Genomic DNA, 23,093 nt, shown 5'->3' with positions numbered 1-23,093 from the left:
TATGAGAGATTAGTCAATTAGTTTTAAACTGCTAAAATAATTATACAGAAAAAATTTTCAGCCTATTCCCAAACAGAACGAATTAAGTTGAATTAAAAAACTGTAATTACAGCAAAACCCATACAGAGTTACCTATTTAGATCTGTTTATAGTCGCAATTTCGAACTTTATGGAAAATAGATTTTTTATTATAGCGATAATAATAATAACACAATGATAAATTTTAAAAAACGATAACGTTTAATAATATAATATACAATTTCATAATCAAAACAATTTTATACTTGTTGATTTTCCAAGTATGATATGGTACTTTTCAGAACATCAATTTTTTTAGACAGATGTTTTTCTACACACGACAAACTTTTTAAGTCAAGATCAAGAACCTTAACATCAAATACAAAAGTTTTTGATTCAGAAGCGGTAATGATATGCAGTGGATCGATATGTTCCAGTGATTCTCTGAAAAATGAAATGTAAAAGTTAATCAAATTTTTTCGTTATAAAAATGGCTAATGAACTAAATATTTATGAATCAGAAAAGGAGTACATATTTTTTTAAATTTTGAGCTCAGGTCTACGTCAAGGTAAAATTTGAATTTTTAAACTCTTCATCTAAGATTTGAATTTTTTTATGTGGCTTCACATAACTTCAGAAGTCATTAGGACAATGGTTACAGAAAATGAGCCTCAAAAAACGTTTTGAAAAATGTTTATTTTGAACTCGACTCCAATGCTCTCGAGTTTTGAGTATTCTTTCAACTGAAGTTTTTCTAAGCCCTTACATTTAACTATTTTTTAGACAATACTTTTTTCTATGCCTACATTATTTTAAGATAAAATTTTTTCAAACTTTTTTTCATATTACAATGTGTCGGTAGTCAAAGTTGTGCTGCTCTCGAAGAAAAATAAAATACATCAATTTACTAAGGTTTTAAATATTATTACTTGTTTCAACGACAACGATTTCTTCAATGCCGACTGATGGTTCAGCGACTAGTTGTTCAACTTTAAAATTATCATAATTTAATATTGTATTTTTTCTGTCTAATCATTTTGATAATTGCAATATTAGTTGTAAAAGTACAATAAATTACTGACAGGTAACTTTTTTGAAAACTGTTTTTTTACAACTTGGTGACTTATTGAATAAAAAAATGTATACTTATATAGCGGAAAAAATTATGCATACTTATCGAGTTCTTGAAAGGTCATCATTATCGAACAATCTCTTGCCAGACTGAATAAAAGATAATTTCCCAAAACATCAAAACAATCATTCACAGATAAAGAACCAATGATACTTTTTTCCAAGATTTGGTTGACGTTAAGTGGTTCATTATTAGAGATTTGTTTAAATTTGTCGGACGATCCGATTGCACTCTTCTGATTAACAATCCATTTCTCTAAGCGTTTTTTTCTGCTTCGGAAAATATCGTCAGTACTTGCATAAATCTGCACATTAACATCAAAGAATTTTTATAATTGTACTATGTGAATTGCTTTGAAAAAATGTTTTCATGGAACTTACAATAGAAAGATCCGCTAAATCTTCATGAATGAGTTCTTCTGCATTGGTGCCGAAAAACAAAATGAATTCGTTGTATATGGCAATTATGACATCAGAAGGGCAATCATGAAGCTGCTGCATTTTATAAATCCGTTCTAATACTGAGCCTTTTTTGATAAGCCCCTCTTGACTAATTTCTTTCATTTGGCATTTCTGTTGACGTATTCAATAATTTGAAAATTCGTATAATGTATCGATGGATTTAACTATTTCAGAGAAAATTCATTTACAAAACTCAAAAATCTCTGGAAATTCGTAAAATAATTTTCCCTCGAACAGTCACACAATATCAATATACTTGTATTAGAAGATTCAATAAACAAATATTCTGTGATACACTAAAAATATATGTATTAAAATAATACATAATATTTATAATGTTTCCAATAAATATATATTTTACCAAATTATCATGTCAACACAGTCCAAAAATGTATGTTTCTAAAGTTGAAGACAAAAATAGCCTTAGTCCTCGTTTATAAAATAGGAATTGAGTTTTTTTCTACTGAATTAACTGAATTTAAAAAGATACCTTTTTGCTCAGGGGCGACGATGTGATTTCAGGAAATTGTAAAGACTTAATTATAGGGTCTTTTTGAATTAAATTATTTTCTAATTAGAACGATTACAATTTTCTTTTAACAAAAAATTGATAACATTTTTATCAAAATACAAATTATTTAGCACGTGTAAAATTACTATAACATTGTGCATTGTTGACTTGTACTCAAATTAAGATATTTGATTCCTAATAATATAACACAATGGTATTTGACTTTGAAATATGAATTTTTACTTACGATTAAAAATTTCAAATGTCGGATCCAACATTAGCGATCTTTAGATCAAGATACATGTATAGTTTTAACTCGAAAATGTAAGTAATTTCTTTTATTATTCCACGAATGGGTTTGAAGTAGATATCATCAGTGCACTTTTAGCCAAAGTTTTTGAAAATGATTTGAAGAAGTTGCTATTGGTTTTATTAGACAAGTATGGCAGACTCGAAGTGGTGACATACAAAGATAGAGCTTTCTAATATTTGGCTCACACATTTTTTGATTCTAATACAGAAATGTGAAAATTTTTTGCTTCGTTTAGGTTTTGTGTTTATAATAAATTAATTAATGTAACTTATGAACACATTATATTATACCTGATTCGAACGTTGCAGCAAAGATCTAGCTTTATTCAATAAATTTACATCAATTGAACGGGCTACCTGGATTCCGTCAAAATTCATTGATCGACGTTTCGGAGGATTACTATTGGAATCGAACGGTCTTGTGAGGGCTTCCATCATGATTTTTATCAGCAACATTCTTGAATCATCCTCGTTGCTTAAAAAGTTACTTAACAATTTTTCAATCGATGTTTCTTTCATATCATTAATCAACTCACCACCCCTAAATAAACGAAAATTGTTTTGAGGGGCATTCATCAGAGATTCTAAGGCTTTTTTCATACGTAATTCTTCTCCAGAGAAAAGATCAAACGGGCAATACTGGCTAGGACTGTCGATGTTGCGTTTCTCAACCTGTTGAATAAGAATACATTTATAAATTGACTATTCAAAACAATTACAGCTACTGTTACAGATTTTAAAGTTAACGAGTTTGCTAGTCAAAAACCACATTCTACTAATAACGCATACGCATTTTGAATTTATATACATCTTTCGGTATAAAATGCTCTACTTCAACGTTATTAAAACATTATGAATAAAAGCGAAAAAAAATCGTCTGATAAGCTACATGACAGAATATTGATGAGATGCATAAGATCTGCAGTATAAGAGCGCGATTTGAAGAGAAAAAAATTAATGATGCAATGACTCAATTTCTAAAATTACTGATTTTATTTTCAAGTTTAACAAAATTTTGGATAAGATTAAATTGTAATTTTGTTGTTACTATTTTGCTAATGCTGATACTTTACTTTACCTTATAATACTGCATTAGACAATATTGACATTTAGGCAGTTGATTTTCAATGTTGTAAATATATCCTTGTTTGGGCTTAATTTCGACACAATAGGTTGGCTTGTTTTTTGCAATGGAAAGATGGTGTGATAAAAAAGTATAGTCTGGATATTTTGTAGCATAACCTCCGATTATATCTTTTTCCAGCCGATTTTCTGATGTGAAAAATAAATGCTAGTTAGTTTAATAAAAATAAATTATAATACTAAATGCTAGAATAAAAACGTGATTCAAAAAATCACTATGGTTCTAAAGTTTTCATAAATATGTATTTTTCTCGTCAAGTAACCTAGCTTGGTGGATGTTTTTCGAAATCTTGCCACAATCTTACAAACGTAGGTAAAATTCCGTAAAAAATAATATGCAAAAAATGAAAAAATCGTTGTTTTGTTTCTGTACAGATTTTTAAAGAGAGTATCGGCATAAGCACCTTTCGATTTTTTGGAAATACACAATTGCCTGGTTGAACTTTCAGAACAGAAGTGTTAAAAAAGAAGGAGAAAAATTTTACATTTTGTAAATTTTGTAATGTTCACCAGAAAATTTTTCTGCATTAGCGAGCACAGTATCCGTTGAGAAACATAACTTGAGATTTTTTTCACTTTCAAATTTTTTGTCGAGGACAATTTAGTGAGTTCTTTAAAGTAGCATGCGCAGGCTTAAAGAAGTGTAAATGAAATGAATCAAATTGTTAATAACTTTCGAATAAAAATATACATACCAACTTCAACAATTTTGAATGAAAAATTAACTTATAAGTTTCTAAAAAAATTTGAATTAAAATTGAGTAAACTATCAGAATCAAGATTTATAAACCTCAAGACAACAGAGATTTTCTGATTCAAATCATTTATTTTCAACAAATTCATTTTTAATCGTGCTATAAATTTTTAACATCGTATCAATTTTCTTAATTTTAAAAACTCTTCTTAAAGTAATTATCACTGGATGTATTAAAAAAAAAGTTGCAAAACGTCCGATTTCGCATGCATTGTCAGTGACGTTAGATTTTAAATGTATAAATGAATTTAGATAGGCATAGAAAAAGCATATTTGCTACATTACCGACTCTCTTAATCCACTCGTGACACCTGAAGTACATTTGACTAACTTTGATTCTTAAACACTTTCGCGTAACAGTACATGGGATAGGGCTGTGCGAGTACTCGACAAAAGTTGACTCGTTGAGTTCGAATTTTTTCCTCGAGTTCGAGTCGAGTATTTGAGTTTTTTCGGGTACTCGCGTTTTTTTCGAGTACTCGAATTTTCCAGAATCGACTTGAACTCGACAACTCGGGTACTCGCACAGCCTTAGTATGGGAATTTCAATTGATCCATGTAGAGAGATTTAATTTGGTACATATTCAGAATCAAATTTTTTAGTTGTATATTTATCAGTCTTATGAGAGAACAGTCTTATTACTGATTATAAAGTTAACTCTAGCATATAATATCGATACTTTTTTGTTGTTTCTCTACCATGAAATCATCTATCATGAGATCATACTTGAAATATCATTTCCAGTGCTTCTGAAGACTTGATAATGACTTTAGAATTCCGTTAATCAATTAAAAATTACGTATATCGATTTTTCACACTTCAATTTATAAATTAAATTTTAAATAAACGTTACGAATGAACTAAATATTTTTTATGAAACACTCATTTGAAACAATTATGGAAAATTTATTTACCGGGTCTATAACTTCGAATCTTTTGTGCCAATCTTCTTATTTCTACCTCCGAGCATAGTATGATTTCTGGGACATCCACATAAAATCCTAAAAACCCAGTAACGGTACCCTTGATGAAATTTACCTCTTGACGCAATCGTTTTTCTGCTCTTTTCAAATCTTCTGTTTCATTTACAACAGTGGCCGATTTTTTCAAACGGATGACTGAACGTTCCTAAATAATAATAAACAAGTTAATTTTATTTTAATAAAAAAATATCGAGTTTTAGTACAATACTTTGTATTAAACGATTATGAATTGACATCAATTAAAGTAATTGAATATATTTAATATATGAGATTATAAAAATTACGCACCTTGGATGAAGCCACAATAAGATTAGCATTTCCTTCGCCGCGGTAAGTGCACAATTCAATCCAAAAAGTACCATTCATAATGAAAAAAATAGATCTTTATCCTTTCATACATTTAACATTGACGCGTTTTGAAACATTTTTTATAGTTTTTTCATTGTGAGGCACATTTCAATTCCAACGACTTCTGTAACATACGTGAAAAAATCATACTTTAAATACTGATTCTTAATTTATCGAAGTATGTAATGAACTGAAAAAATAAAGGCGGTAATTTTAAAAACTAATTCATAAATCTGACAAAAAAGTTACTAGACAGTGAAAAAAATACGTATAGAAATAAGAGTATGCGCAGGGAAAGTCTGGCGCATGCGCTTCATCAAATCTCAGCAAAATATCATACAGCTTATAGCGAGTTTACAGCTAGCAACTTATATAAAATTAAAACTAGAAAGAGCTGGAGAGAGATAGACAGACGGTCAGAGAGAAGTGAAAGGCAGGAAAAGTAAGGAGGAGAGAGCAAAAGAGAGGGGGAACCAAAGAAAGACTTGATGCTTGTTGATGCCGGAATCCCCACTATCACACCCTGCGATGTACCCCCCCTTTTTCCTATAGCTCCTAGAACAAAGACAGACTTGGTTAGTTGGCTTTACGTACACAGCAAGCACTCACTTAGCTTCCGGCTGTCAGAGAGAAAACATCTCTGTAATATACGCCACACAGTTTGTGAGTGGCACACAAAATTTTTTCAATATTTCAATTTGGTTTAATAGTAAGATTCACCTGAAAACTTTGTGCAAGTTGGATTCGTGTGTGAAATTTCATTTAGATATCAAAATTTATACATCAAATTTTCAATCAGTGTTGGTGTGTGTGGCTCAGTAGTGAAACATTGCACTCAATTTAGTGCAAGTGAAAGTAAAATAGTCGAGAAAATACATTAAAAAAAATTTTCTAGTTTTGAAAATTTGTTCAATGCATTCAATTTTTGTTCAAGAATTAAGGAAATCAAGATTTGCTCATTGAGAGTACCCGACATTCATACGCAGTTTCAAAAAAAATTTTAATGAAACTTTTCATTTACGTCATCATCGAATACGATATACACTCAGCAGCACAATGAAGAGAGAAGTAACACTGGCAGCAGATTTATTGCTAAAACTTAAGAACGACCAAAAAAGTTCTTTAAAGCTTAATCAACTGATAAGCTTTAAAGAATCTTTAATTCAAGTTCTTGAAAAAAGATTTAGCGGGCATTGGTATCCTCAGAAACCAACTAGAGGAAGTGCATTTCGATGCATTCGAATCAATACGAAAATGGATCCTGTGGTGGTCGAAGCTGGTAGCATTGCTGGTATCGAAATCAACGATCTTCGTACCATCTATCCAACAGAATTAACTATTTGGATAGATCCTAGCCATGTGTCTTATCGTATTGGAGAAAATGGTTCAACATGTGTACTCTTCGATGGTGTTTCCGAAAAAAGCGATTATGTCGATAATTCCAAGCCTAAAAACATCCAGGTTGTGAAAAACGACAAAGTCAGCACCGCGAATGAGTGTGATTCATCACTACCCAGTTCTCCTAAAATTGATCTTGAGAAGCAAAATACGAGTCAAGAGCGCCACGACAACGTAAGCCCCAGTAAACTTAACGCTTCTAGCCCACCTTTTCATCCATCTCCACGAGCTAACTCGACAACAAAGAAAGCTGAATACATCGCGCGTCCAGTGCCAACAGTTTCATCGCGTCCATACTTTTTCACGTACGTTAACGGAGAAATGGTTCATTTTACACCATCTGTAAGAATCTCATCGCAACCATCCACACCGCAATATGGTTGTGGTGCCATGGACATTCTCAGCAGCGATATTAATAATATAAATATTCATTGCAATAACAATACTTATGTTTCCAGTTAAAATGGTCATTACATCATTGACATCGTAATTTCATGATCTATCAATGCACATTTATTATTAGACATATCTTACTTCTTAATAAGATAAAAGTATATATTCTTATAAAAAACGTTTATTTAGCTATAATGTACATTAACGAAAATGTTGTATTGGTAGATGTGAAAATTTTTAATTCATTTTTCTCTTGGAACTGTGTACATAAATAATGTATATAAGATAAATATAAAAATCATGAATTTCGTATACAAGAAAGCATGATCCTAACAATAAATTGATCTCATGTAACAATTAAAAATGAAAATGAATCCTTGTATTTCATAAATTTTTCCCTAGTAAAAATAGCGTCAGTTAAGGAGATCTGTACCCGAGCTTAAAAATTAAAATTTTGATCCAGTTTTTTGAAACTTCTATTCAATATTTCTCTGAAAGCGACCTTAAAAACATCAAGATGAAGGTCGCCATGGAGCCCTTTAAAAAAATATTAACTAGAAGTTTCAAAAAACTGGATCGAAATTTTTATTTTTGAGCTGAGGTACGGATCTCCTTAAAGAAAATAATTCAAACAGCAGGAATGAAAACATAAATTTTTTTAAATATTCGATTTGTAAACATTCGATAAACGTACATATTATTCATAGTTTGTTGTATAAACAATGGTATTTGAAAATTCGTTTTTATAAAGATTTGTATCGAAAACACATCAAGTGAAAACAACTCATCAGTCTATGCTCACCTCTAGTAAATATTCAGTTTTACATAGCTAGTATGTGCATATGGTGAAATGTATAGTGTTATCAAGTCAATAAAGTGTCATCACTGAAACAGAGGAATGTGTACATAAGATGGTTAGTTCATCGATATGAATTTTTCATGTAATATTTTGTATAAGTTAACAAATGATACTATGTGACAGAAACGGAGCAGTTGTGATTTTTCTTCGCGGGATGGAGAAAGTATGTAATTTGATTTAAATGTATGTTTAACGATTGAAAAATATGTGTATATTTTCATTTTTAATAATGAGAGCAAATGTATCGTGAATTTTATAATATATAAATAGTTCTCTCGGACGTGGAAGAATGAAAAATGTCATTCACAAGAGAGGATAGCGTACAGACTGATTGGTGTAAATTGAATCATTTACATATGCTCAAATTTAATCGCTGATACATTTTTTTATGGATGAAATTGAACTCTTGATATATTTTTCACAGGGACTGATCAAATGTAATATTTTTATTCTTAACTGTAATGAAGAAATATGAATTATAATTTTAAAAAAATTATCTATAATCAATTTTGTCTGTGATGATCAGAAATGAATAAACTTTCTATAAACTTAAAAATAATTACAGCATGAATTATCATTTACCCTCGTCATATTTAAATTAAGAATAATTTTAATTATCTTGTATGCTCTATTAAAATATAAATATTTTCTCGACTTGAATCTTAAATATTAGCGTCTAAATAATTATATAAAGAAAATATCTTGTTTTTGAATTTATTTAGGCCGTAGTATTACAAATAATTTCATCGAAATAATTAATTTTGCAATGATTTAACTATTGATAGGAACATATTTTATACAGATTCAAATCAATTGATTGAACATAAAAGTAATTTATTATTACCTCAAAGAAAACGAATCAGAATTTTCAGCAGTTTCTTACTCTCATAATAAATGAGCTATGGCATCAAATTTTCTTAACTTCTAGTGAATACTTGACTATAAGAGTCTGCATGTCGCCCTACGGAATATCGAAATGAAAGCCACCATAAACCTTTTAAGAGGAATGAAAGCTAAATTTGGAATTTGATTTTCGGGATGGATTCGCTATCTTCTGAAAAACGAATCGGGATGAATTTTCGGGAATCGACTGGCTTGGATATATCCCGGGGCCTTCAAAAGTTAATATGTTTGTCCTTTGAAAAGAAAATTTATTTTTAAAAGTAAACGTAAATTGGGTAGTAAAAGAAAATTTTATGTTTTATTTCTGCATCAAAATTTTAAAAATCAAAAATCGACCAACAAATATTCTCTTAACATTATTTTCTACGTATAACATTCATTATTGCCCGGAAATAATTTCATAACTAACTAAAGTTGTAATTATCTTTAAATAAAATAAAAATAAAATTTGATAAAATTTTACAATATATTTGTTTCATTGTAAAATTAGAACAATTGAGCCATTATCAGAAAAAATGAATAAATTTTAATAGAAATGCACAAATAAAATTTATCGACAAAAATCAGAATAATTCTAAAAGTAACATTACCTGTGACTTTCATTTGCTATCTGTATGTGGATTATGATAATATTTTTTTGGAAAATTCAAACTTTGAGCTTCATAGCATCATGGAAGATATCATGTGATCGACCCTATTTAGCAGCTTTTCTCTTTTTTCACGTGATAGTAACATTCTATTGTTATTAAATACGATCAGCGTTAAAAGTGTTTTTTTAAATTGCGTGCGCGAAACACGGTTTTTCTAACTTTAAATCGTCAGAAAACCCTAGTTTCTCGTAAGCAGGGTTAAAAAATATCGTTTGCAACTAGTCCGCGAAGAAGTTGACTTACCCAGGAGTCTTTGCACCCTCACTACGATCGGGTGAAAACAACTTCTGGATGAGTCAATTGCTTCGCGCACTTGTTACAAAATATACTAATAAATGCTTATTTGAAATTATAAAAAGTGTAAAAACAAGTGATTGATTTTGGGTCTGTTGTAAGCAAAATAAATTAGTTTATGACTGTGATTTTAACTCAATTAATATTGTTAGAAATCAAACAGAAGAAAGGGAGAGAAAGAGGATATATAAGGCTAGCAGCAAAATAGGCTGCTTAACGGAATATTGCAACGGTAACATGCCCGTTCTATGATAGCATATACTATACACGCATATATTTACGATTTGAAAATTAGTATCACGAAAAACTGTATGAAATATTCTCTATTGAAGGATCATGGTTGTTTCAAATTGGGGTTTTAAAAGAAAAATAATTTTCTTTATCAGTCAAGCATAATGGTTTAAGTCAATTTTTTAAATTGAAAAGAGTTATTAATTGTTTTTATTAATCTTCAAAATCCAAGCTTGACAGTGAATAAAAAAATTATTAAAACCAATATTTTTCCAGTTTATAATATCATTTGGAAAAATGTAAAGTTATTCATCGGTTGCATTCATCGGTTGCATTCATCGGTTTAGTTAAGCCTATACTTCTTACGTTTTCTGGCACAACTTGTGTGAGCTAGAAGTGCTTACTATTGAGTGCAGTTTGTTCACCGACCTATGAGTGGAGATAGAACAGCTAGGCCTTTCACCATATGTAGCTTGCCTATGGGATCCCTAAGCCAGTGAACATTTAGTCAAGGCGTAAAAAAAAATTATAATTATTTATAGAGTAGAATAAGAGAGTATAAGCAGAATAAAGATAATTTTAACGACGTGTTTATTAAAATTTATTTTTTTTCTCATATACTTTAAGAAATTAAACTTTTTCAAGTCACAGCATATTATAGCTCAGGTCACTGTATTCACACATCATACAACGATCGATGCTCTTGCTCTTTGATCACTGTGCTATAGGGATTCTGTTGGCTCTAATGCGGTGAAAGGCCTAGCTGTTGCACTATCTCTGCATTTAGATCAGTATACTACCCAATATCTGCATGACCTGCTCCAAGTACCAAGCTCAACTTGTATAAATACATGAAAAGTTGCTTATAACACTTCTTGTTTTATAAATTCGATAAATTCGATAAAATTAATTTTAACATACAATAATATAAATGAGACATTAATGTGCTGATAATGATAGAAGTAACATTAATTTAATGTTTTTTTTCGTCAGAGAATATTTGGGCACTATTAATAAACTTTCTCATTGTAAATTTATGTGTGACAAGTTTTGTACAAAGTATAATAATAATACGATTAACTGATTTCAAACACCCATTTCGATAAACAAAAGTTAAGAAACATCCTTCATAATTTTAATGTATTTTTAGATCTTTGAAAATTTGCATATATAAAATTAGTAAAATTTTACATTACTTATTTGACAAGCTTAAATACGTAATTCCGATGGAAACAAAATTAAATTAAATCTTAACACTTAATAAACTTTTCAATTATTTTCGGTATAAAATACGTAAATACGTAATTATTAACATGTTTTTGCCTGATTGCTTATATAAACCATAAATCGGATGCATTTACCACATGAATCTATCGCGTTTCCTTCCGATACCATGCATAAAGTTCGATGCTGAATATTATATTTAAAAAAAAATTCATTTAATTTATCTTTTCAAGTATTTGATGCTCTCAATAAACAACACGACGATAAAATATTGCAGAATCGAATCATTTTATATCTGCAAATACATAATTGTAAATTAAAAGAACACGAAAAAATTGTAAGCAGTATGAAATAAAGCTGAAACAACAAGCACAAACAGTGTAAGTCCTCCTGCGCACGAAATCAACAGTAGTGCGCAAATACAAAGTACTATGAGTCGTTGCCAAATAAGAAAGTGCGCCTGCAAAATTTCCATTTAAATCGTGAGCGTTATTTCCATGAAGTACCGTTGCTCACAGAAATACTACTTTTCGTTTTACTCTAATTTTTTTGTATGCACTGCAAAATACAATCGGTAATGTAATCTATATTTGTAGGCCTACTTCGGGTTTTGACTAGATTTTCGTAAATAAATGCAACTGTTGACGAAACTAAGAATTAATGTAACACTAGATCCTCATAATATCTTATTAATCAGAAAATTAAAAATAGTCCTGTGGTAGAGTAGTGAGTTGCACGTATAGCGGGTCACTTGGTTTACCCCGTAAGGGGAAGGTCTGCATTGTGGGAAAATACAAAATACACATACACATATATAGATACATGTAAAACGCGCAGAAAGTGTGCGCGCATGCAGGAAGCCGCACTGCCGCACCCTCATACTCCGCTGTATGCCACAAGCTACTGCTGCTTTCGCGTACATGTGGCAACGTGGGAAGCCTTTTTTCGGTCCGCTTTTGCACAGCGGTACTGCATGATGCTGATGACAATGATCTCTACGCTGGTTCTGTTTTGCAGCCGTGTAGCAACTCAGTGTTTGAACAACGTTTCGTTGCATAGATTAATAAACTACAAGATTATACACCGATTTAAGAATTAATACACCTTAGACAGTGCTTACATACAATTACTATTATATCAATTTTTTCCTAATCCGTTTATAGGCATCGCTGCATTTGAAAATATTCACCCTTTAAAATAACCAATTCTGTTTTTGTTTACGTCTAAGGAACAAAAAAAAATAAAGTACGAATTTAAACCATTAATATACTATACTTGAGTCACATTTCATTAATAAATACAATTATTTTTTATGGCTCATTCAAATTTTACTTTATAGTACTCTATATATTTCAAAACGATTTTTAATTATTTATAAAACATTTGAATGAAATTTGTAGAAAACAATTTAATAATAAAATGAAACTCTTGAGAAAGTCACCAAAGAACACGCAGAGCTACTCAATATGCCAATTTGAAACGTACGACGAATCATAAATTGACCGAGAGAAAGCATCACTGATCATAACATAAATTTCTTTAAATCAAATTTGTCTTTAATTACTATTTAAAGTGTTTTGGGCTTTTCAAGTATATTTAAATGACATTCGATAATTTTTTTTAATAATCATCAAGTTTTTTATCTAGTGCGAAATATGTAACCGGGCAAAGTTTCGGAAGAAATATTAATTATGGTTAAAAGTGACTAAAAAACATTTTAAAGTATGCATCATGGAAAAATACAGTGGTGCAATTCAAAATAAAGTCAAATAATAGTAATTTACGATACAAGTGCTATAAGTAACACTTTTTGGCACGGCGTAGTTTAGGGCTCGATCGCAGCGAAGGTCCTAATAGCTGGGCCGAAAAGTGTCCCTATGGCACGAGTATCTTACAACATTTTATAGCACTGTTGTTATGTTTGAAAAACTTTTTTTTCATAGTTTTCAATAGAATAAATGATTATATTAAAATTGATGGTAAATTATTGCTTCAATTGATGCAACAGAAACTAATTTTGAAAAACTGTCATATAAATGTTCACTATTTTTTAAATAAAATCAATGAGGATGATATTAATAAACTGATTTAAAAAATGTTTAAGCGAGAAAGGGCTGTCCTAGTGTTCGAAGATGAGGACCAAAAAATAATGTTAAGATCTATCCATTTTATTCCTTTCAACTGTTCAGCTAGAATTTCTCTACAGCAGAAAAAAGTGTCTAACCATGTGGGTGAAGTGGATATGATCAGGTAGTACCTGGATCAATTTTTATTCATGTACTTTAAAATGAAGTTCGTGCAAAGAATGGAAATAAAATTTCTTCTGTATTAAACTTTCACAAAGAGATGCTCGAACAAAAGTTGTCCATGTCATGCGCTATTCGCGAAAAAAAGAACTACTTCATGCCTCTACATGTTCTTAAATAATAATGATGAAGGCAAATTTCAATTGTGATAAATTTTCAAAAAAACACTGATACGGAGCCTTATATTTTTATACGCACCCGAAAAAAACTAAAAATAATTTTTGAGTAATTAACCAAGCCCAAATAAAAAAAAAGCATTAAAATAAATTTAAAAAGTTAATCAATACATGCTCTATGCTAATTTTCATACCAAATTGATGTTTACTAATGTGTTTGCTTTCTCATGGACCTTTGTGATGACAATCTTGGGCTTGGTAAAAGTAGGTTTCTGCACTTTCAAAGTAACGTTTACAATCTCTATTCCCTATAGAGATATATGTAGATATATGTAGCTTCTCTTCAACGTTGATTTTAATTAAAAAAGTGGATAAATATTTTAAAATTCTGTTAATTTAAAAAAATATTTCGATAGCACGATAGAATTTAATTGATAAATCTTTTTTTGAAAGCCTAATGAATTTTTATTTGTATAGTATTTTTGCCTTTTTGTGTATACAATAACAATTTTCATCTTTCAATAATATATGCAATTGAATAAAATATGTTGAAAAACGTATGCAAGTTGCTGTTCTTGTATTCAAGTTTCAATCATAAAATTCTTATGATCTTCATTCTCGAAAAAAATTTTAAAAAGCGAATAGATATGCTGACTAAATAAAAGTCGTACTTTTAAAGTTCAGAATAAGTTAGTGCTACATGAAAATAGTTATATGAATTGAAACCTGTTCTGCAACATTTTTCAAATGAATATTGAAATAAAGCATCAAACGTTCGATACTATGATTAAAGCTAAAAATCGGCTTTCTATGGGACAGCCATCGATAATGTATTATAGGTATTGTAGTGGAAAAATGCATAATAAACATGCATTTCATAGGTATACACGATTCTAATTCTCATGATCTCTCGAATATAGAACTAATGCTGGTGCTGTTTCCAGGTGAAATATATCTCATGTTTATAGTGTGTGTACGTGCGCGAAAGAGAGAGAAAGAGAGAGAGAGAGAGAGAGTGTGTGTGTGTGTATATTTATCTGTAAGTAGTTGAGGCGCTGTTGCCGTCACTCGTTTGCGAATTGCGAAGCGAGAGACGTACACACATAACATATATTTATATATATATAACTCGCAGACATAGCTAGTTTCGGCTTTCATTTCGAAAAGCCGATGCCCTCCTCTATAGCAGTCCTCAGCACAAACACGCTTTTTGAGCAGTGAAATATACCTATATGCGAGTCATTTGCCTAGGTGTGAATGTTAGCGTGCATAGAATATTTTTTGTTTGCTCACTTCTCATTTATTTTTAATACAAATTTATTTTTAATGCTTCAGTATAATAAACCGAGCACAACCGAAAATGAGCGAAAAACGCAAGTATTGCTTATTGATACATTTTTTTGTAAAAAAACGAGGTTTGTATTTTGAAGTTTTAGATTAAGAGTTTGGATTCTGCAGTCAAAAAATTTGTTGAGTTACGATTAGTAATTTAGTTTATAATTAACGTTTTTTAACTCTCAATTTAACTTGAAAAAACGTAGCTGTGACGTTTTGTAATTTGAAATAGCAGCCATTACTCTCAACCAAGAACACTTTTGTTCGCGTCATTCTGAGAAGATAGCGTAACGCAGTAACTATAAAATACAACTGGAGTAACTCAAGCGTCCATTTGCCCTAAAAATATCTTGGCACCTTCGTGACATACAAATTAATAATAATATACTATGCGATGTTTTTTCTCGACCTTTTACTTTATCACAGGTTTTTGCTCATATTTTTTCGACGCATCAAAATCGAATTACTGCAGTTACCATTGGACGAGGAGCCATGGCACGTACAAAACATAGATGTGCTTATACACGAGTTGTTGACCGAAAATGAGCGCAGACCACATGAATAGATAAAAGCAGAGCATATTAGCGAAAAAAGCTTGCAGCTCGTGCACGTGATCGCATAATGACTGAGATATATTTTTGCCAGCGTCGTCAGGTATGATGCGAGGCAAGCGCGTAGAGAAAGATATCCATTTTAATACGCATATACACACGTACACAGAAACATATACATATGTATGCACGTAACACATAAAGAACCATGGTGACTGGCTAGACATGAATGCCCCCCGAGTAGGGAGCGGGCCCAACAAAGCATGATGCGTGGCGCAACAGCTGTGGGTCGATTCACCATCTGCCGCACGCAGCTCCATATAATATTCCAGCTCGTTGATAGCAGTAACCAGACTCTTACAGCAGTGTGTTTTCATTACATATCTACTTGGGAAGTGCAGCTTCGCGAGCTTTGCAAAGCGAATATAAAACACAAGTTTTCACACACGCACACAAGAATTAATTACATTTTTACTGCGATAATTCAATGCCCGAAAATTTAAGGATCTTACAAGGTGTATTTTAAGAAAAAAAAAACACGTATTAAAATGAGTTTTCACTATACCCAAATTATGAAAACGCTCCTTTAGAATTATTTTAAAACTGACATGAGAGCAAATACAGGTTACAATGACACAATAGTTTTTTAGTAAAATTGATAATAAGGACTCGAGATTACGTTTATTTTAAATTAAATGATGAATTTTGATAGCTCGTCTTAAACTTCTGATAAAAATACAAATAAATAATTATTTCCTAAAGAAAAAATAATCATGTTGATATTCGAAACCAAAAACGAAAATTGTTGAAACTTTGCAATATTTCCTGTACCAGCATCGCGAACATTATTTAGGACCCTTTTATTCGCCCTTCATACTGCACAAGCACCGCAGCAGTAGGTTTTGGAAACCAGTTACTGCCCCCTTCCCTATGCCGATCGATATATGCACACAAGTTTTAGCTTGTTCTTTCCCTTTTTTACATTATCTTATGAACTTATGCAGATATACCTTGACCAACGAATTAAGAATTAGGGGGCTCTTGTTGACAAAAATGACGAAAAGTATGCAAAAATAAAAAAAAATTAAAAAAAAACTTTTTTATAAATAACTTAAGTTTTGAATTAATCGATGATTTTAGAAATAAAATACAAATATATGTGTTTTTAATCATCGCGTTTTGCATACGAGCTTCAACGCACCTTTCTCAACCTTATTGAATGCAATGGTTGAAGTGAATGAACTCTCGCGCCCTGGCACGTACAGTGAAATAATACCACCATTGCCGTTATGGATCTTTCTTTACAGAAAACGGTGTTACTCATGACTTTATTTTTTCGATAAATTCGACAGCTTACAAAAATGTTTGCAAATTTATTTAAAAAATCATCATTCGAAGACTTTATTTACTTGGATGGTTGATTAATTGTACGTAAACGATTAGTCAAATGTATCAAATGAGTAATATTTTATTATTTCGTCAAGAGCGTTTGGTTTTTTTATATTCAATGTACAATTGTTGAAGTTGAAATTGTTAACTGAAATTGAAATCAATTAAATTGGTGAATTTATAATTTTATTCATTATATGAGCATTTTTTAAATAAAAGGATAAGAGTCACCTTCGTCAAAATAACAAGTTATACTCAACAGGTTGTCTATCGCGAGCATAATAGAAACACGAAATTTTGATTTTTTTCACATTTCTCTCAATTAGAAACAAGGTGAATGAATAGAAATGACTTAAAGCAGGCCGATTATAAATTAATTACATTGTGTATATTTATTATGACGTTCAACGAAAATTCAAACTTGGTTTACATATAAAATTTGAAAATTGAACCAAGATAACTTTTTATGTTAATTTTTAGTTTCGACAATAAAGGTTCTGAAAATGTAGAAAATCGTAATATAGATATTGCAACGTCAAATTATATTAACCAAAAATACAGAACTTTACTCAACAGTATACGATTTTTTAAAAGAAGACCTTTTAGCAAAGGATTAGAAACCTTTATTTTATTTCTGCATTGCAATCATTTATGATTTAGAAATCACATCAATTTCAATAACGTCTTTGAAATAATAAGTATAATTTTGGAAATTATTTCATTTGGTAATTTTTTCTTCTGACGTGATAAAGCTTTTCAGAAAAATATTAATTTTAAGAAAATTTAAGTCATCATTTTATTATGTTTTTTGACGTTTCCTTACTATGTATTATTATTATTTATTACTTCAAAGTAATCTTTTCCTTTTTTAATTTATTATTCTCGGGTTTTTAAATTTTCAAAATAATATTAAGTTCGAAACTATGAATAATAGGTGAGTTAGATCGATTTTTTAGTTTTGCAGTTTTCTATGTGTATGACCATCACCCACATATACACTGTGCATATAGAAGGCGTCACTTGCAGTTTCTAAGTCATGGTTGAAGCAGAAAAACAACCAAATCTGAAGAAAAGAAGGAGCTTTAAAACAGGTTGCTCAGACCTACATAAGATACTCATCTTTACGGACGTAGCCATTGCAGCACGGCTTCTTCCCCCACAAAATATCATCGTGTAAAATTGCAGTCTCCTTTCCCCTATCTTGTCTTTCACTCTCTGTCTCTGTCTTTCTTTCTCTATCTCCATATCTTCCGCTTTCACCCCTCTTAGCTAAAACTCGTTCATTTTGCGATGCGCTTACTTCGTGCATTGTGCCTCGTGGTTCTTTGTCTGGGTTTTATCAGAATGCACTGCATATTTTTGATCGGGTTTGACTTTGTATGTCAAGAAGTGTTCAGCGTGTGACGTATGGCGATTAAAAAATTAAAATAATCATTAAAGATCGAGTGAACAAATGATTTCTGAGTGACAATTTTTTTTATTCAAAAATTATTGAAGCCTGTTTGTTAGTGTTTTGATTAGTTGTCCCAATAAAAAAACTATGCTATTTTTGACGTCACACTTTATTATTATAGACAGAAAAGAAAAGTATACTACTTAATAACATCAAATCTAAACAAGGCCAAAAATAAAATCGCTCAATCATATTTTATAAAATATGATTAAAATGAAGGTTCCAATATAAACATTATAGCTTACAGCTGATGCATCAAAAGTTACGCGTTGAACAGCACGTACTTCAGACTCCAAAATCGGATGTATGTTTATAAGGATTCTTTATAAGGCATTCATAAGCTAGCATTTAGAGTATTTTCTATTTTAAAACAAAGGCATTAAAAACTCTTCTACCCAAAAAAGTATGTAAATAAAAAATTGTTTAACTTCATTTTTTATTTGATGTACACGAATAAGTTTCTTATCGATTCTGAATCATCTTAATTATCATTTTGTGAGTCGTTTCAAATACACGTAAGTTCAAAAAATGATCTTGAAATTTTTTTTTGATAGAAACTAGATTCTGCATTATTCACTTTTCATTTTGAAATAACACAAAGCGCCAATTTAAAAGTTCATTGCTTCCATTTATAAGTTTAATTAATAAGTTCCAATTTTTAAATATTAAAAACTATGCGTTTTATTTGCATAAACTTTCAACTTTTCTTTTTAAATTACAATTTGTAAAATTAATATATTTAAAAAAAATATAATTAATGCTTCATAATTTTTTTTCTGTTGATGGAATTATGTGGACAATATTAAAATAATAAAAAATGTTACTACATTTGATAGTAAAAAAATTTTTACATGCAATTATAAAATTGTCTATTCAAACAAGCTGTTTATTCTTTTTAATAGAAAGCGTAACATTAAAAAGAGATTTGATTGTCCTTTTTAAAAAGAAAGTTCCAAAATAATTTTTTTTTATAAAAATAAAATAAAATATTGTATCGTATCATTTGACGTAAAACTGGATAGCTGTTTATAAATGTAAAACACACGTGAATGATAGCAGAAACGCAGTAAATACGCTGCATCACATCCAATAGAAATAATAAGAAAAGAATAGCAGGTACAGGTAAAAAAAAGCCAGAGAAAAAAAGACAGTCTGTATATGCGTGTTCTATAGTTCAAGGGTACATGGGAAAGAAAGCCGGCTAAGTTTGTGTATGTGCATTCAACCTTGATAGCAGACAGAAAATAAGAGTGGTAGGGTAGAAGTGTTTACGTACCTAAGTGATTATGTGTATGTGTGTGCGTGTGTGCGAATTTGTCTGTGTGCGTTATATACGTGCGGTCGAGCTTTCTGAGCACTGTACTGCATATACAAGCAGACACACTCACACTCATATAATTATATACATATACGAGCAGGCGCTGTTGCCATTTGCTACGCGAAACCTGCAGATCGTCACGCACGCCTCCTCTCATGCTCTTTACTCCAGAATTGTTCAAAACATCGTATTCTTTGCCATTCATTTTGTTCCATCATAACCATCAACATTCATAAGTAACACTGTAATTAATACAGTTTTGTTAAAAAACACAAACTTGGTCAAAGCAAAATTGAACCCATTTTACGAAACCTTGGTAATAAAGTGATGCCTTCTTACGTTAATATTTATTATTATTGTTTCAATTAATGATATTTATTTAATAATAATTGTTCAATGAAAATAAACAAAACGTGCGATGAAAATTTTCAGCGAAAAATTGCGCAGTATTTTTTTCATTTAGAGGCAAATAAAACAAAGAAGAGAAGATAAAATTGAGTGAGATGAGTCACTAATATACTGCTAAGAACAAATACTATCACGTGATATTGAAGAGTGAAACGTATTTGATCGTTCATATGAATCCTTTATATGTTTTGTTTACGTGGATTCTGTGGAATCTAAAAATAAAGTCTAAAGAAAATTATTGCAATTGAACTAATAATTTATGCGATGCCACATGCTTTCTTACGTAAATAATAATTGGTTTTGTATTTCTCTAGAAAATATTTATCGCATGAATAATCTTATAAAGACAAAATTAGTTAACTTTGTGCATTTTGCAGATAAAAAATATTCGTAAACATATATATAAATGCGACGAGTAAATAAGCTTGTTTTCAAAATGTCTGCAACGTTTTTCGACATTCAACAACAGCATAACACACGTGCTACATTTTTTTACAAACAAACACTTAAAAGTGCACAAAAAGAATATATATATTTTTTTTCGAAAGGCAAGAAGGCTTCGGTCACTTTGAAATTTTTTCGAAAGAAAAAGTCAATTGAAATAGTCAGTGAGCTACTGATTATAAAAAACAAACTATATTGGCGGACTAATACCATTAAAAATAAAATTTATTTGTAAATTTGATTGTAGACTATCTTTCCTAAATTCATTAGCTATTACTAGATTGGACACTACAACTCAGTAAAAAAAGTTTCGAATATTACAGAAATCTATATGTAGCCTTCTTGTGGTCGATACAAGACAAAATAATCAAATCTATCTGCTAGGTATGAACGTTCTGAGTATACTCACTAATATCAAGTGCGTCAATACATTAAAAATTAGAAAATTTACAAAAATTCATAAAAACAGTTTCAAGCTTTTAAAATAAAATGTCTAAATTAGAACTACATTATTTTTTTTTACATTTATATTAAAATATAGTTACACAAATAAGGCATCATCTTGTGCAAATTTAATGATTCTACGAATATGAGAAAGAGCAAGAAAAACATAGATACGCACAAGTATAAACAAGTCAAAACCTGTAGCTACTCCAGCTGAGTAGAGTGAACAGTATTGTGTTGAATATAGAAAGTTTGGAAACAGCGCAGATTTTCATATAGGATATGCGGGAGCAGTTTGGACGTTCCATAATCGTTTACATAAAGCATGATTCATCCCGACCAGAGAAACACAAGATGGTCATTTTTCGAAGCTATAGGATATAGACTACTCGAGATTACAATTTTGAAACATTTTGTTTTGATCGATAATATATTCTAAAATGTAATCGAAAAAAAATAAATGTAATCAGTCAGAGAAATCGAAAGCAAACATAAGCATGAATTAATTTAGTAAACAACTTAAATTATTACTCGAGGTCGATTAAACTGGAATCTGCATTTCACTTGTTGCTCAACTATAGACACGACGGTAATACAGAGATTTTCTTTACTACAAAAGGTCATAATATACGATTGAATCATTGCAGTGAATAAAATTTATTTTTATTTTTCATACTTCATTTTCCTGTAAGTTCCATTTTTTCTTTTTTTTTTTAATGCAATCAATATGGAAAAATGTTTTCTTTTTTTTTAATGACAATCAATTATATGGAAAAATGTTTTCTTTTTTAATTTGTTACTTTGAAGAAATATCGAAATCAGACTAAAATGAATATTTCCAAACAATATTTCTGAGATTTTCATTTGATGTTTTAAAAAATATAAAAAATTTAATTCAAAAATATATCAACATGTACTTAAAATAGTATATTTTGTAACAAATGCGCGAAGCAGTTGACTCATCCAGGAGTTGTTTTCACCCGAGCGTAGCGAGGGTGCAAAGACTCCTGGGTGAGTCAACTTCCTCGCGGACTAGTTGCAAACGATATTTTTTAACTCTGCTTGCGAGAAACTAGGGTTTTCTGACGATTTAAGGTTAGAAAGCCCGTGTTTCGCGCACGCAGTGTTAAAAAAAAATAAATGCATTACCAGAACCTGCTTTGCCATCAGCACAAAGCGTAAAGATAACCTCAAATAATATATGATAAATATCTGTATTGATTATGAATTTTAAAAGATACTCAATAATTTGATTGAAAGTAGTTGGAGGATAGTTTTGTAAGAGAAGGCTTACCTTTAAAATTTTCAAATTACTGCGGAAAATAATGATGTAGTAGTGACGTTGAAACTGAAGCAGACTTGTTTATCAAATTAGATCCTCATAACAATTGTGTCTTAACAATATGACATTCTAATATCAACTGTAGAACAAAAAAATCGATCAACGATTTATAACAATGTATCACAAATGATGCTATATTATAACCGTCCTTAACACTGTTAAACTATTATTACTAAAACAAACACTGCACAGATAATGTGGTCTGCTTGAAAAGCATAAACATACGTCACAACACTTAATATCGCACATTTTTCATTGTAATTGTAAAATAGCAATAAAATTATTTTTACAACTAAGTATTATATTACACTAGTAGCTTAATAAGATTTGATACATAGTTGTTCGACCGAAATTATGATCTGAGCTACATT

General features: G+C 30.4%; 2 protein-coding genes across 2 annotated transcripts; one reads left to right on the top strand and one right to left on the bottom strand.

Moving 5' to 3' along the window:
- Positions 1–278: 278 nt before the first annotated feature.
- Positions 279–23,080, bottom strand: LOC106649744 (inositol-pentakisphosphate 2-kinase). Its single transcript, XM_014367334.2, has 8 exons — positions 22,675–23,080; positions 5,605–5,788; positions 5,248–5,461; positions 3,514–3,707; positions 2,727–3,107; positions 1,532–1,723; positions 1,193–1,455; positions 279–462 (listed from the first exon to the last, which is right to left on the bottom strand). The coding sequence occupies exons 2-8, from the start codon at positions 5,680–5,682 to the stop codon at positions 279–281; spliced, it is 1,506 nt and encodes a 501-aa protein (XP_014222820.1). The 5' UTR covers positions 5,683–5,788; positions 22,675–23,080.
- On the top strand, positions 6,269–8,873 carry LOC106649772 (protein Tob1-like). Its single transcript, XM_014367376.1, has 2 exons — positions 6,269–6,519; positions 6,599–8,873. Exon 2 carries the CDS (start codon positions 6,721–6,723, stop codon positions 7,522–7,524), a length of 804 nt encoding a protein of 267 aa, XP_014222862.1. The 5' UTR covers positions 6,269–6,519; positions 6,599–6,720; the 3' UTR covers positions 7,525–8,873.
- Positions 23,081–23,093: the final 13 nt, after the last annotated feature.

This window comes from Trichogramma pretiosum, unplaced genomic scaffold, assembly GCF_000599845.2.
Source record: "Trichogramma pretiosum strain Unisexual culture from Peru unplaced genomic scaffold, Tpre_2.0 scaffold44, whole genome shotgun sequence".
Taxonomy (NCBI): domain Eukaryota; kingdom Metazoa; phylum Arthropoda; class Insecta; order Hymenoptera; family Trichogrammatidae; genus Trichogramma; species Trichogramma pretiosum.
Note: the sequence above shows the minus strand (reverse complement) of the source record. Positions and strands in the feature narration are given on the sequence as shown.

Excerpts from the sequence above, each read along its gene's own strand:
- LOC106649744 (XM_014367334.2), bottom strand. The coding sequence starts at position 5,682 with ATGAATGGTACTTTTTGGATTGAATTGTGCACTTACCGCGGCGAAGGA. Across the intron at positions 3,708-5,247 it reads GATTCGAAGTTATAGACCCG|AAAATCGGCTGGAAAAAGAT; the intron begins GTAAATAAATTT and ends TTTTCACATCAG. Across the intron at positions 1,456-1,531 it reads ATTTAGCGGATCTTTCTATT|ATTTATGCAAGTACTGACGA; the intron begins GTAAGTTCCATG and ends GTTAATGTGCAG.
- LOC106649772 (XM_014367376.1), top strand. The coding sequence starts at position 6,721 with ATGAAGAGAGAAGTAACACTGGCAGCAGATTTATTGCTAAAACTTAAG.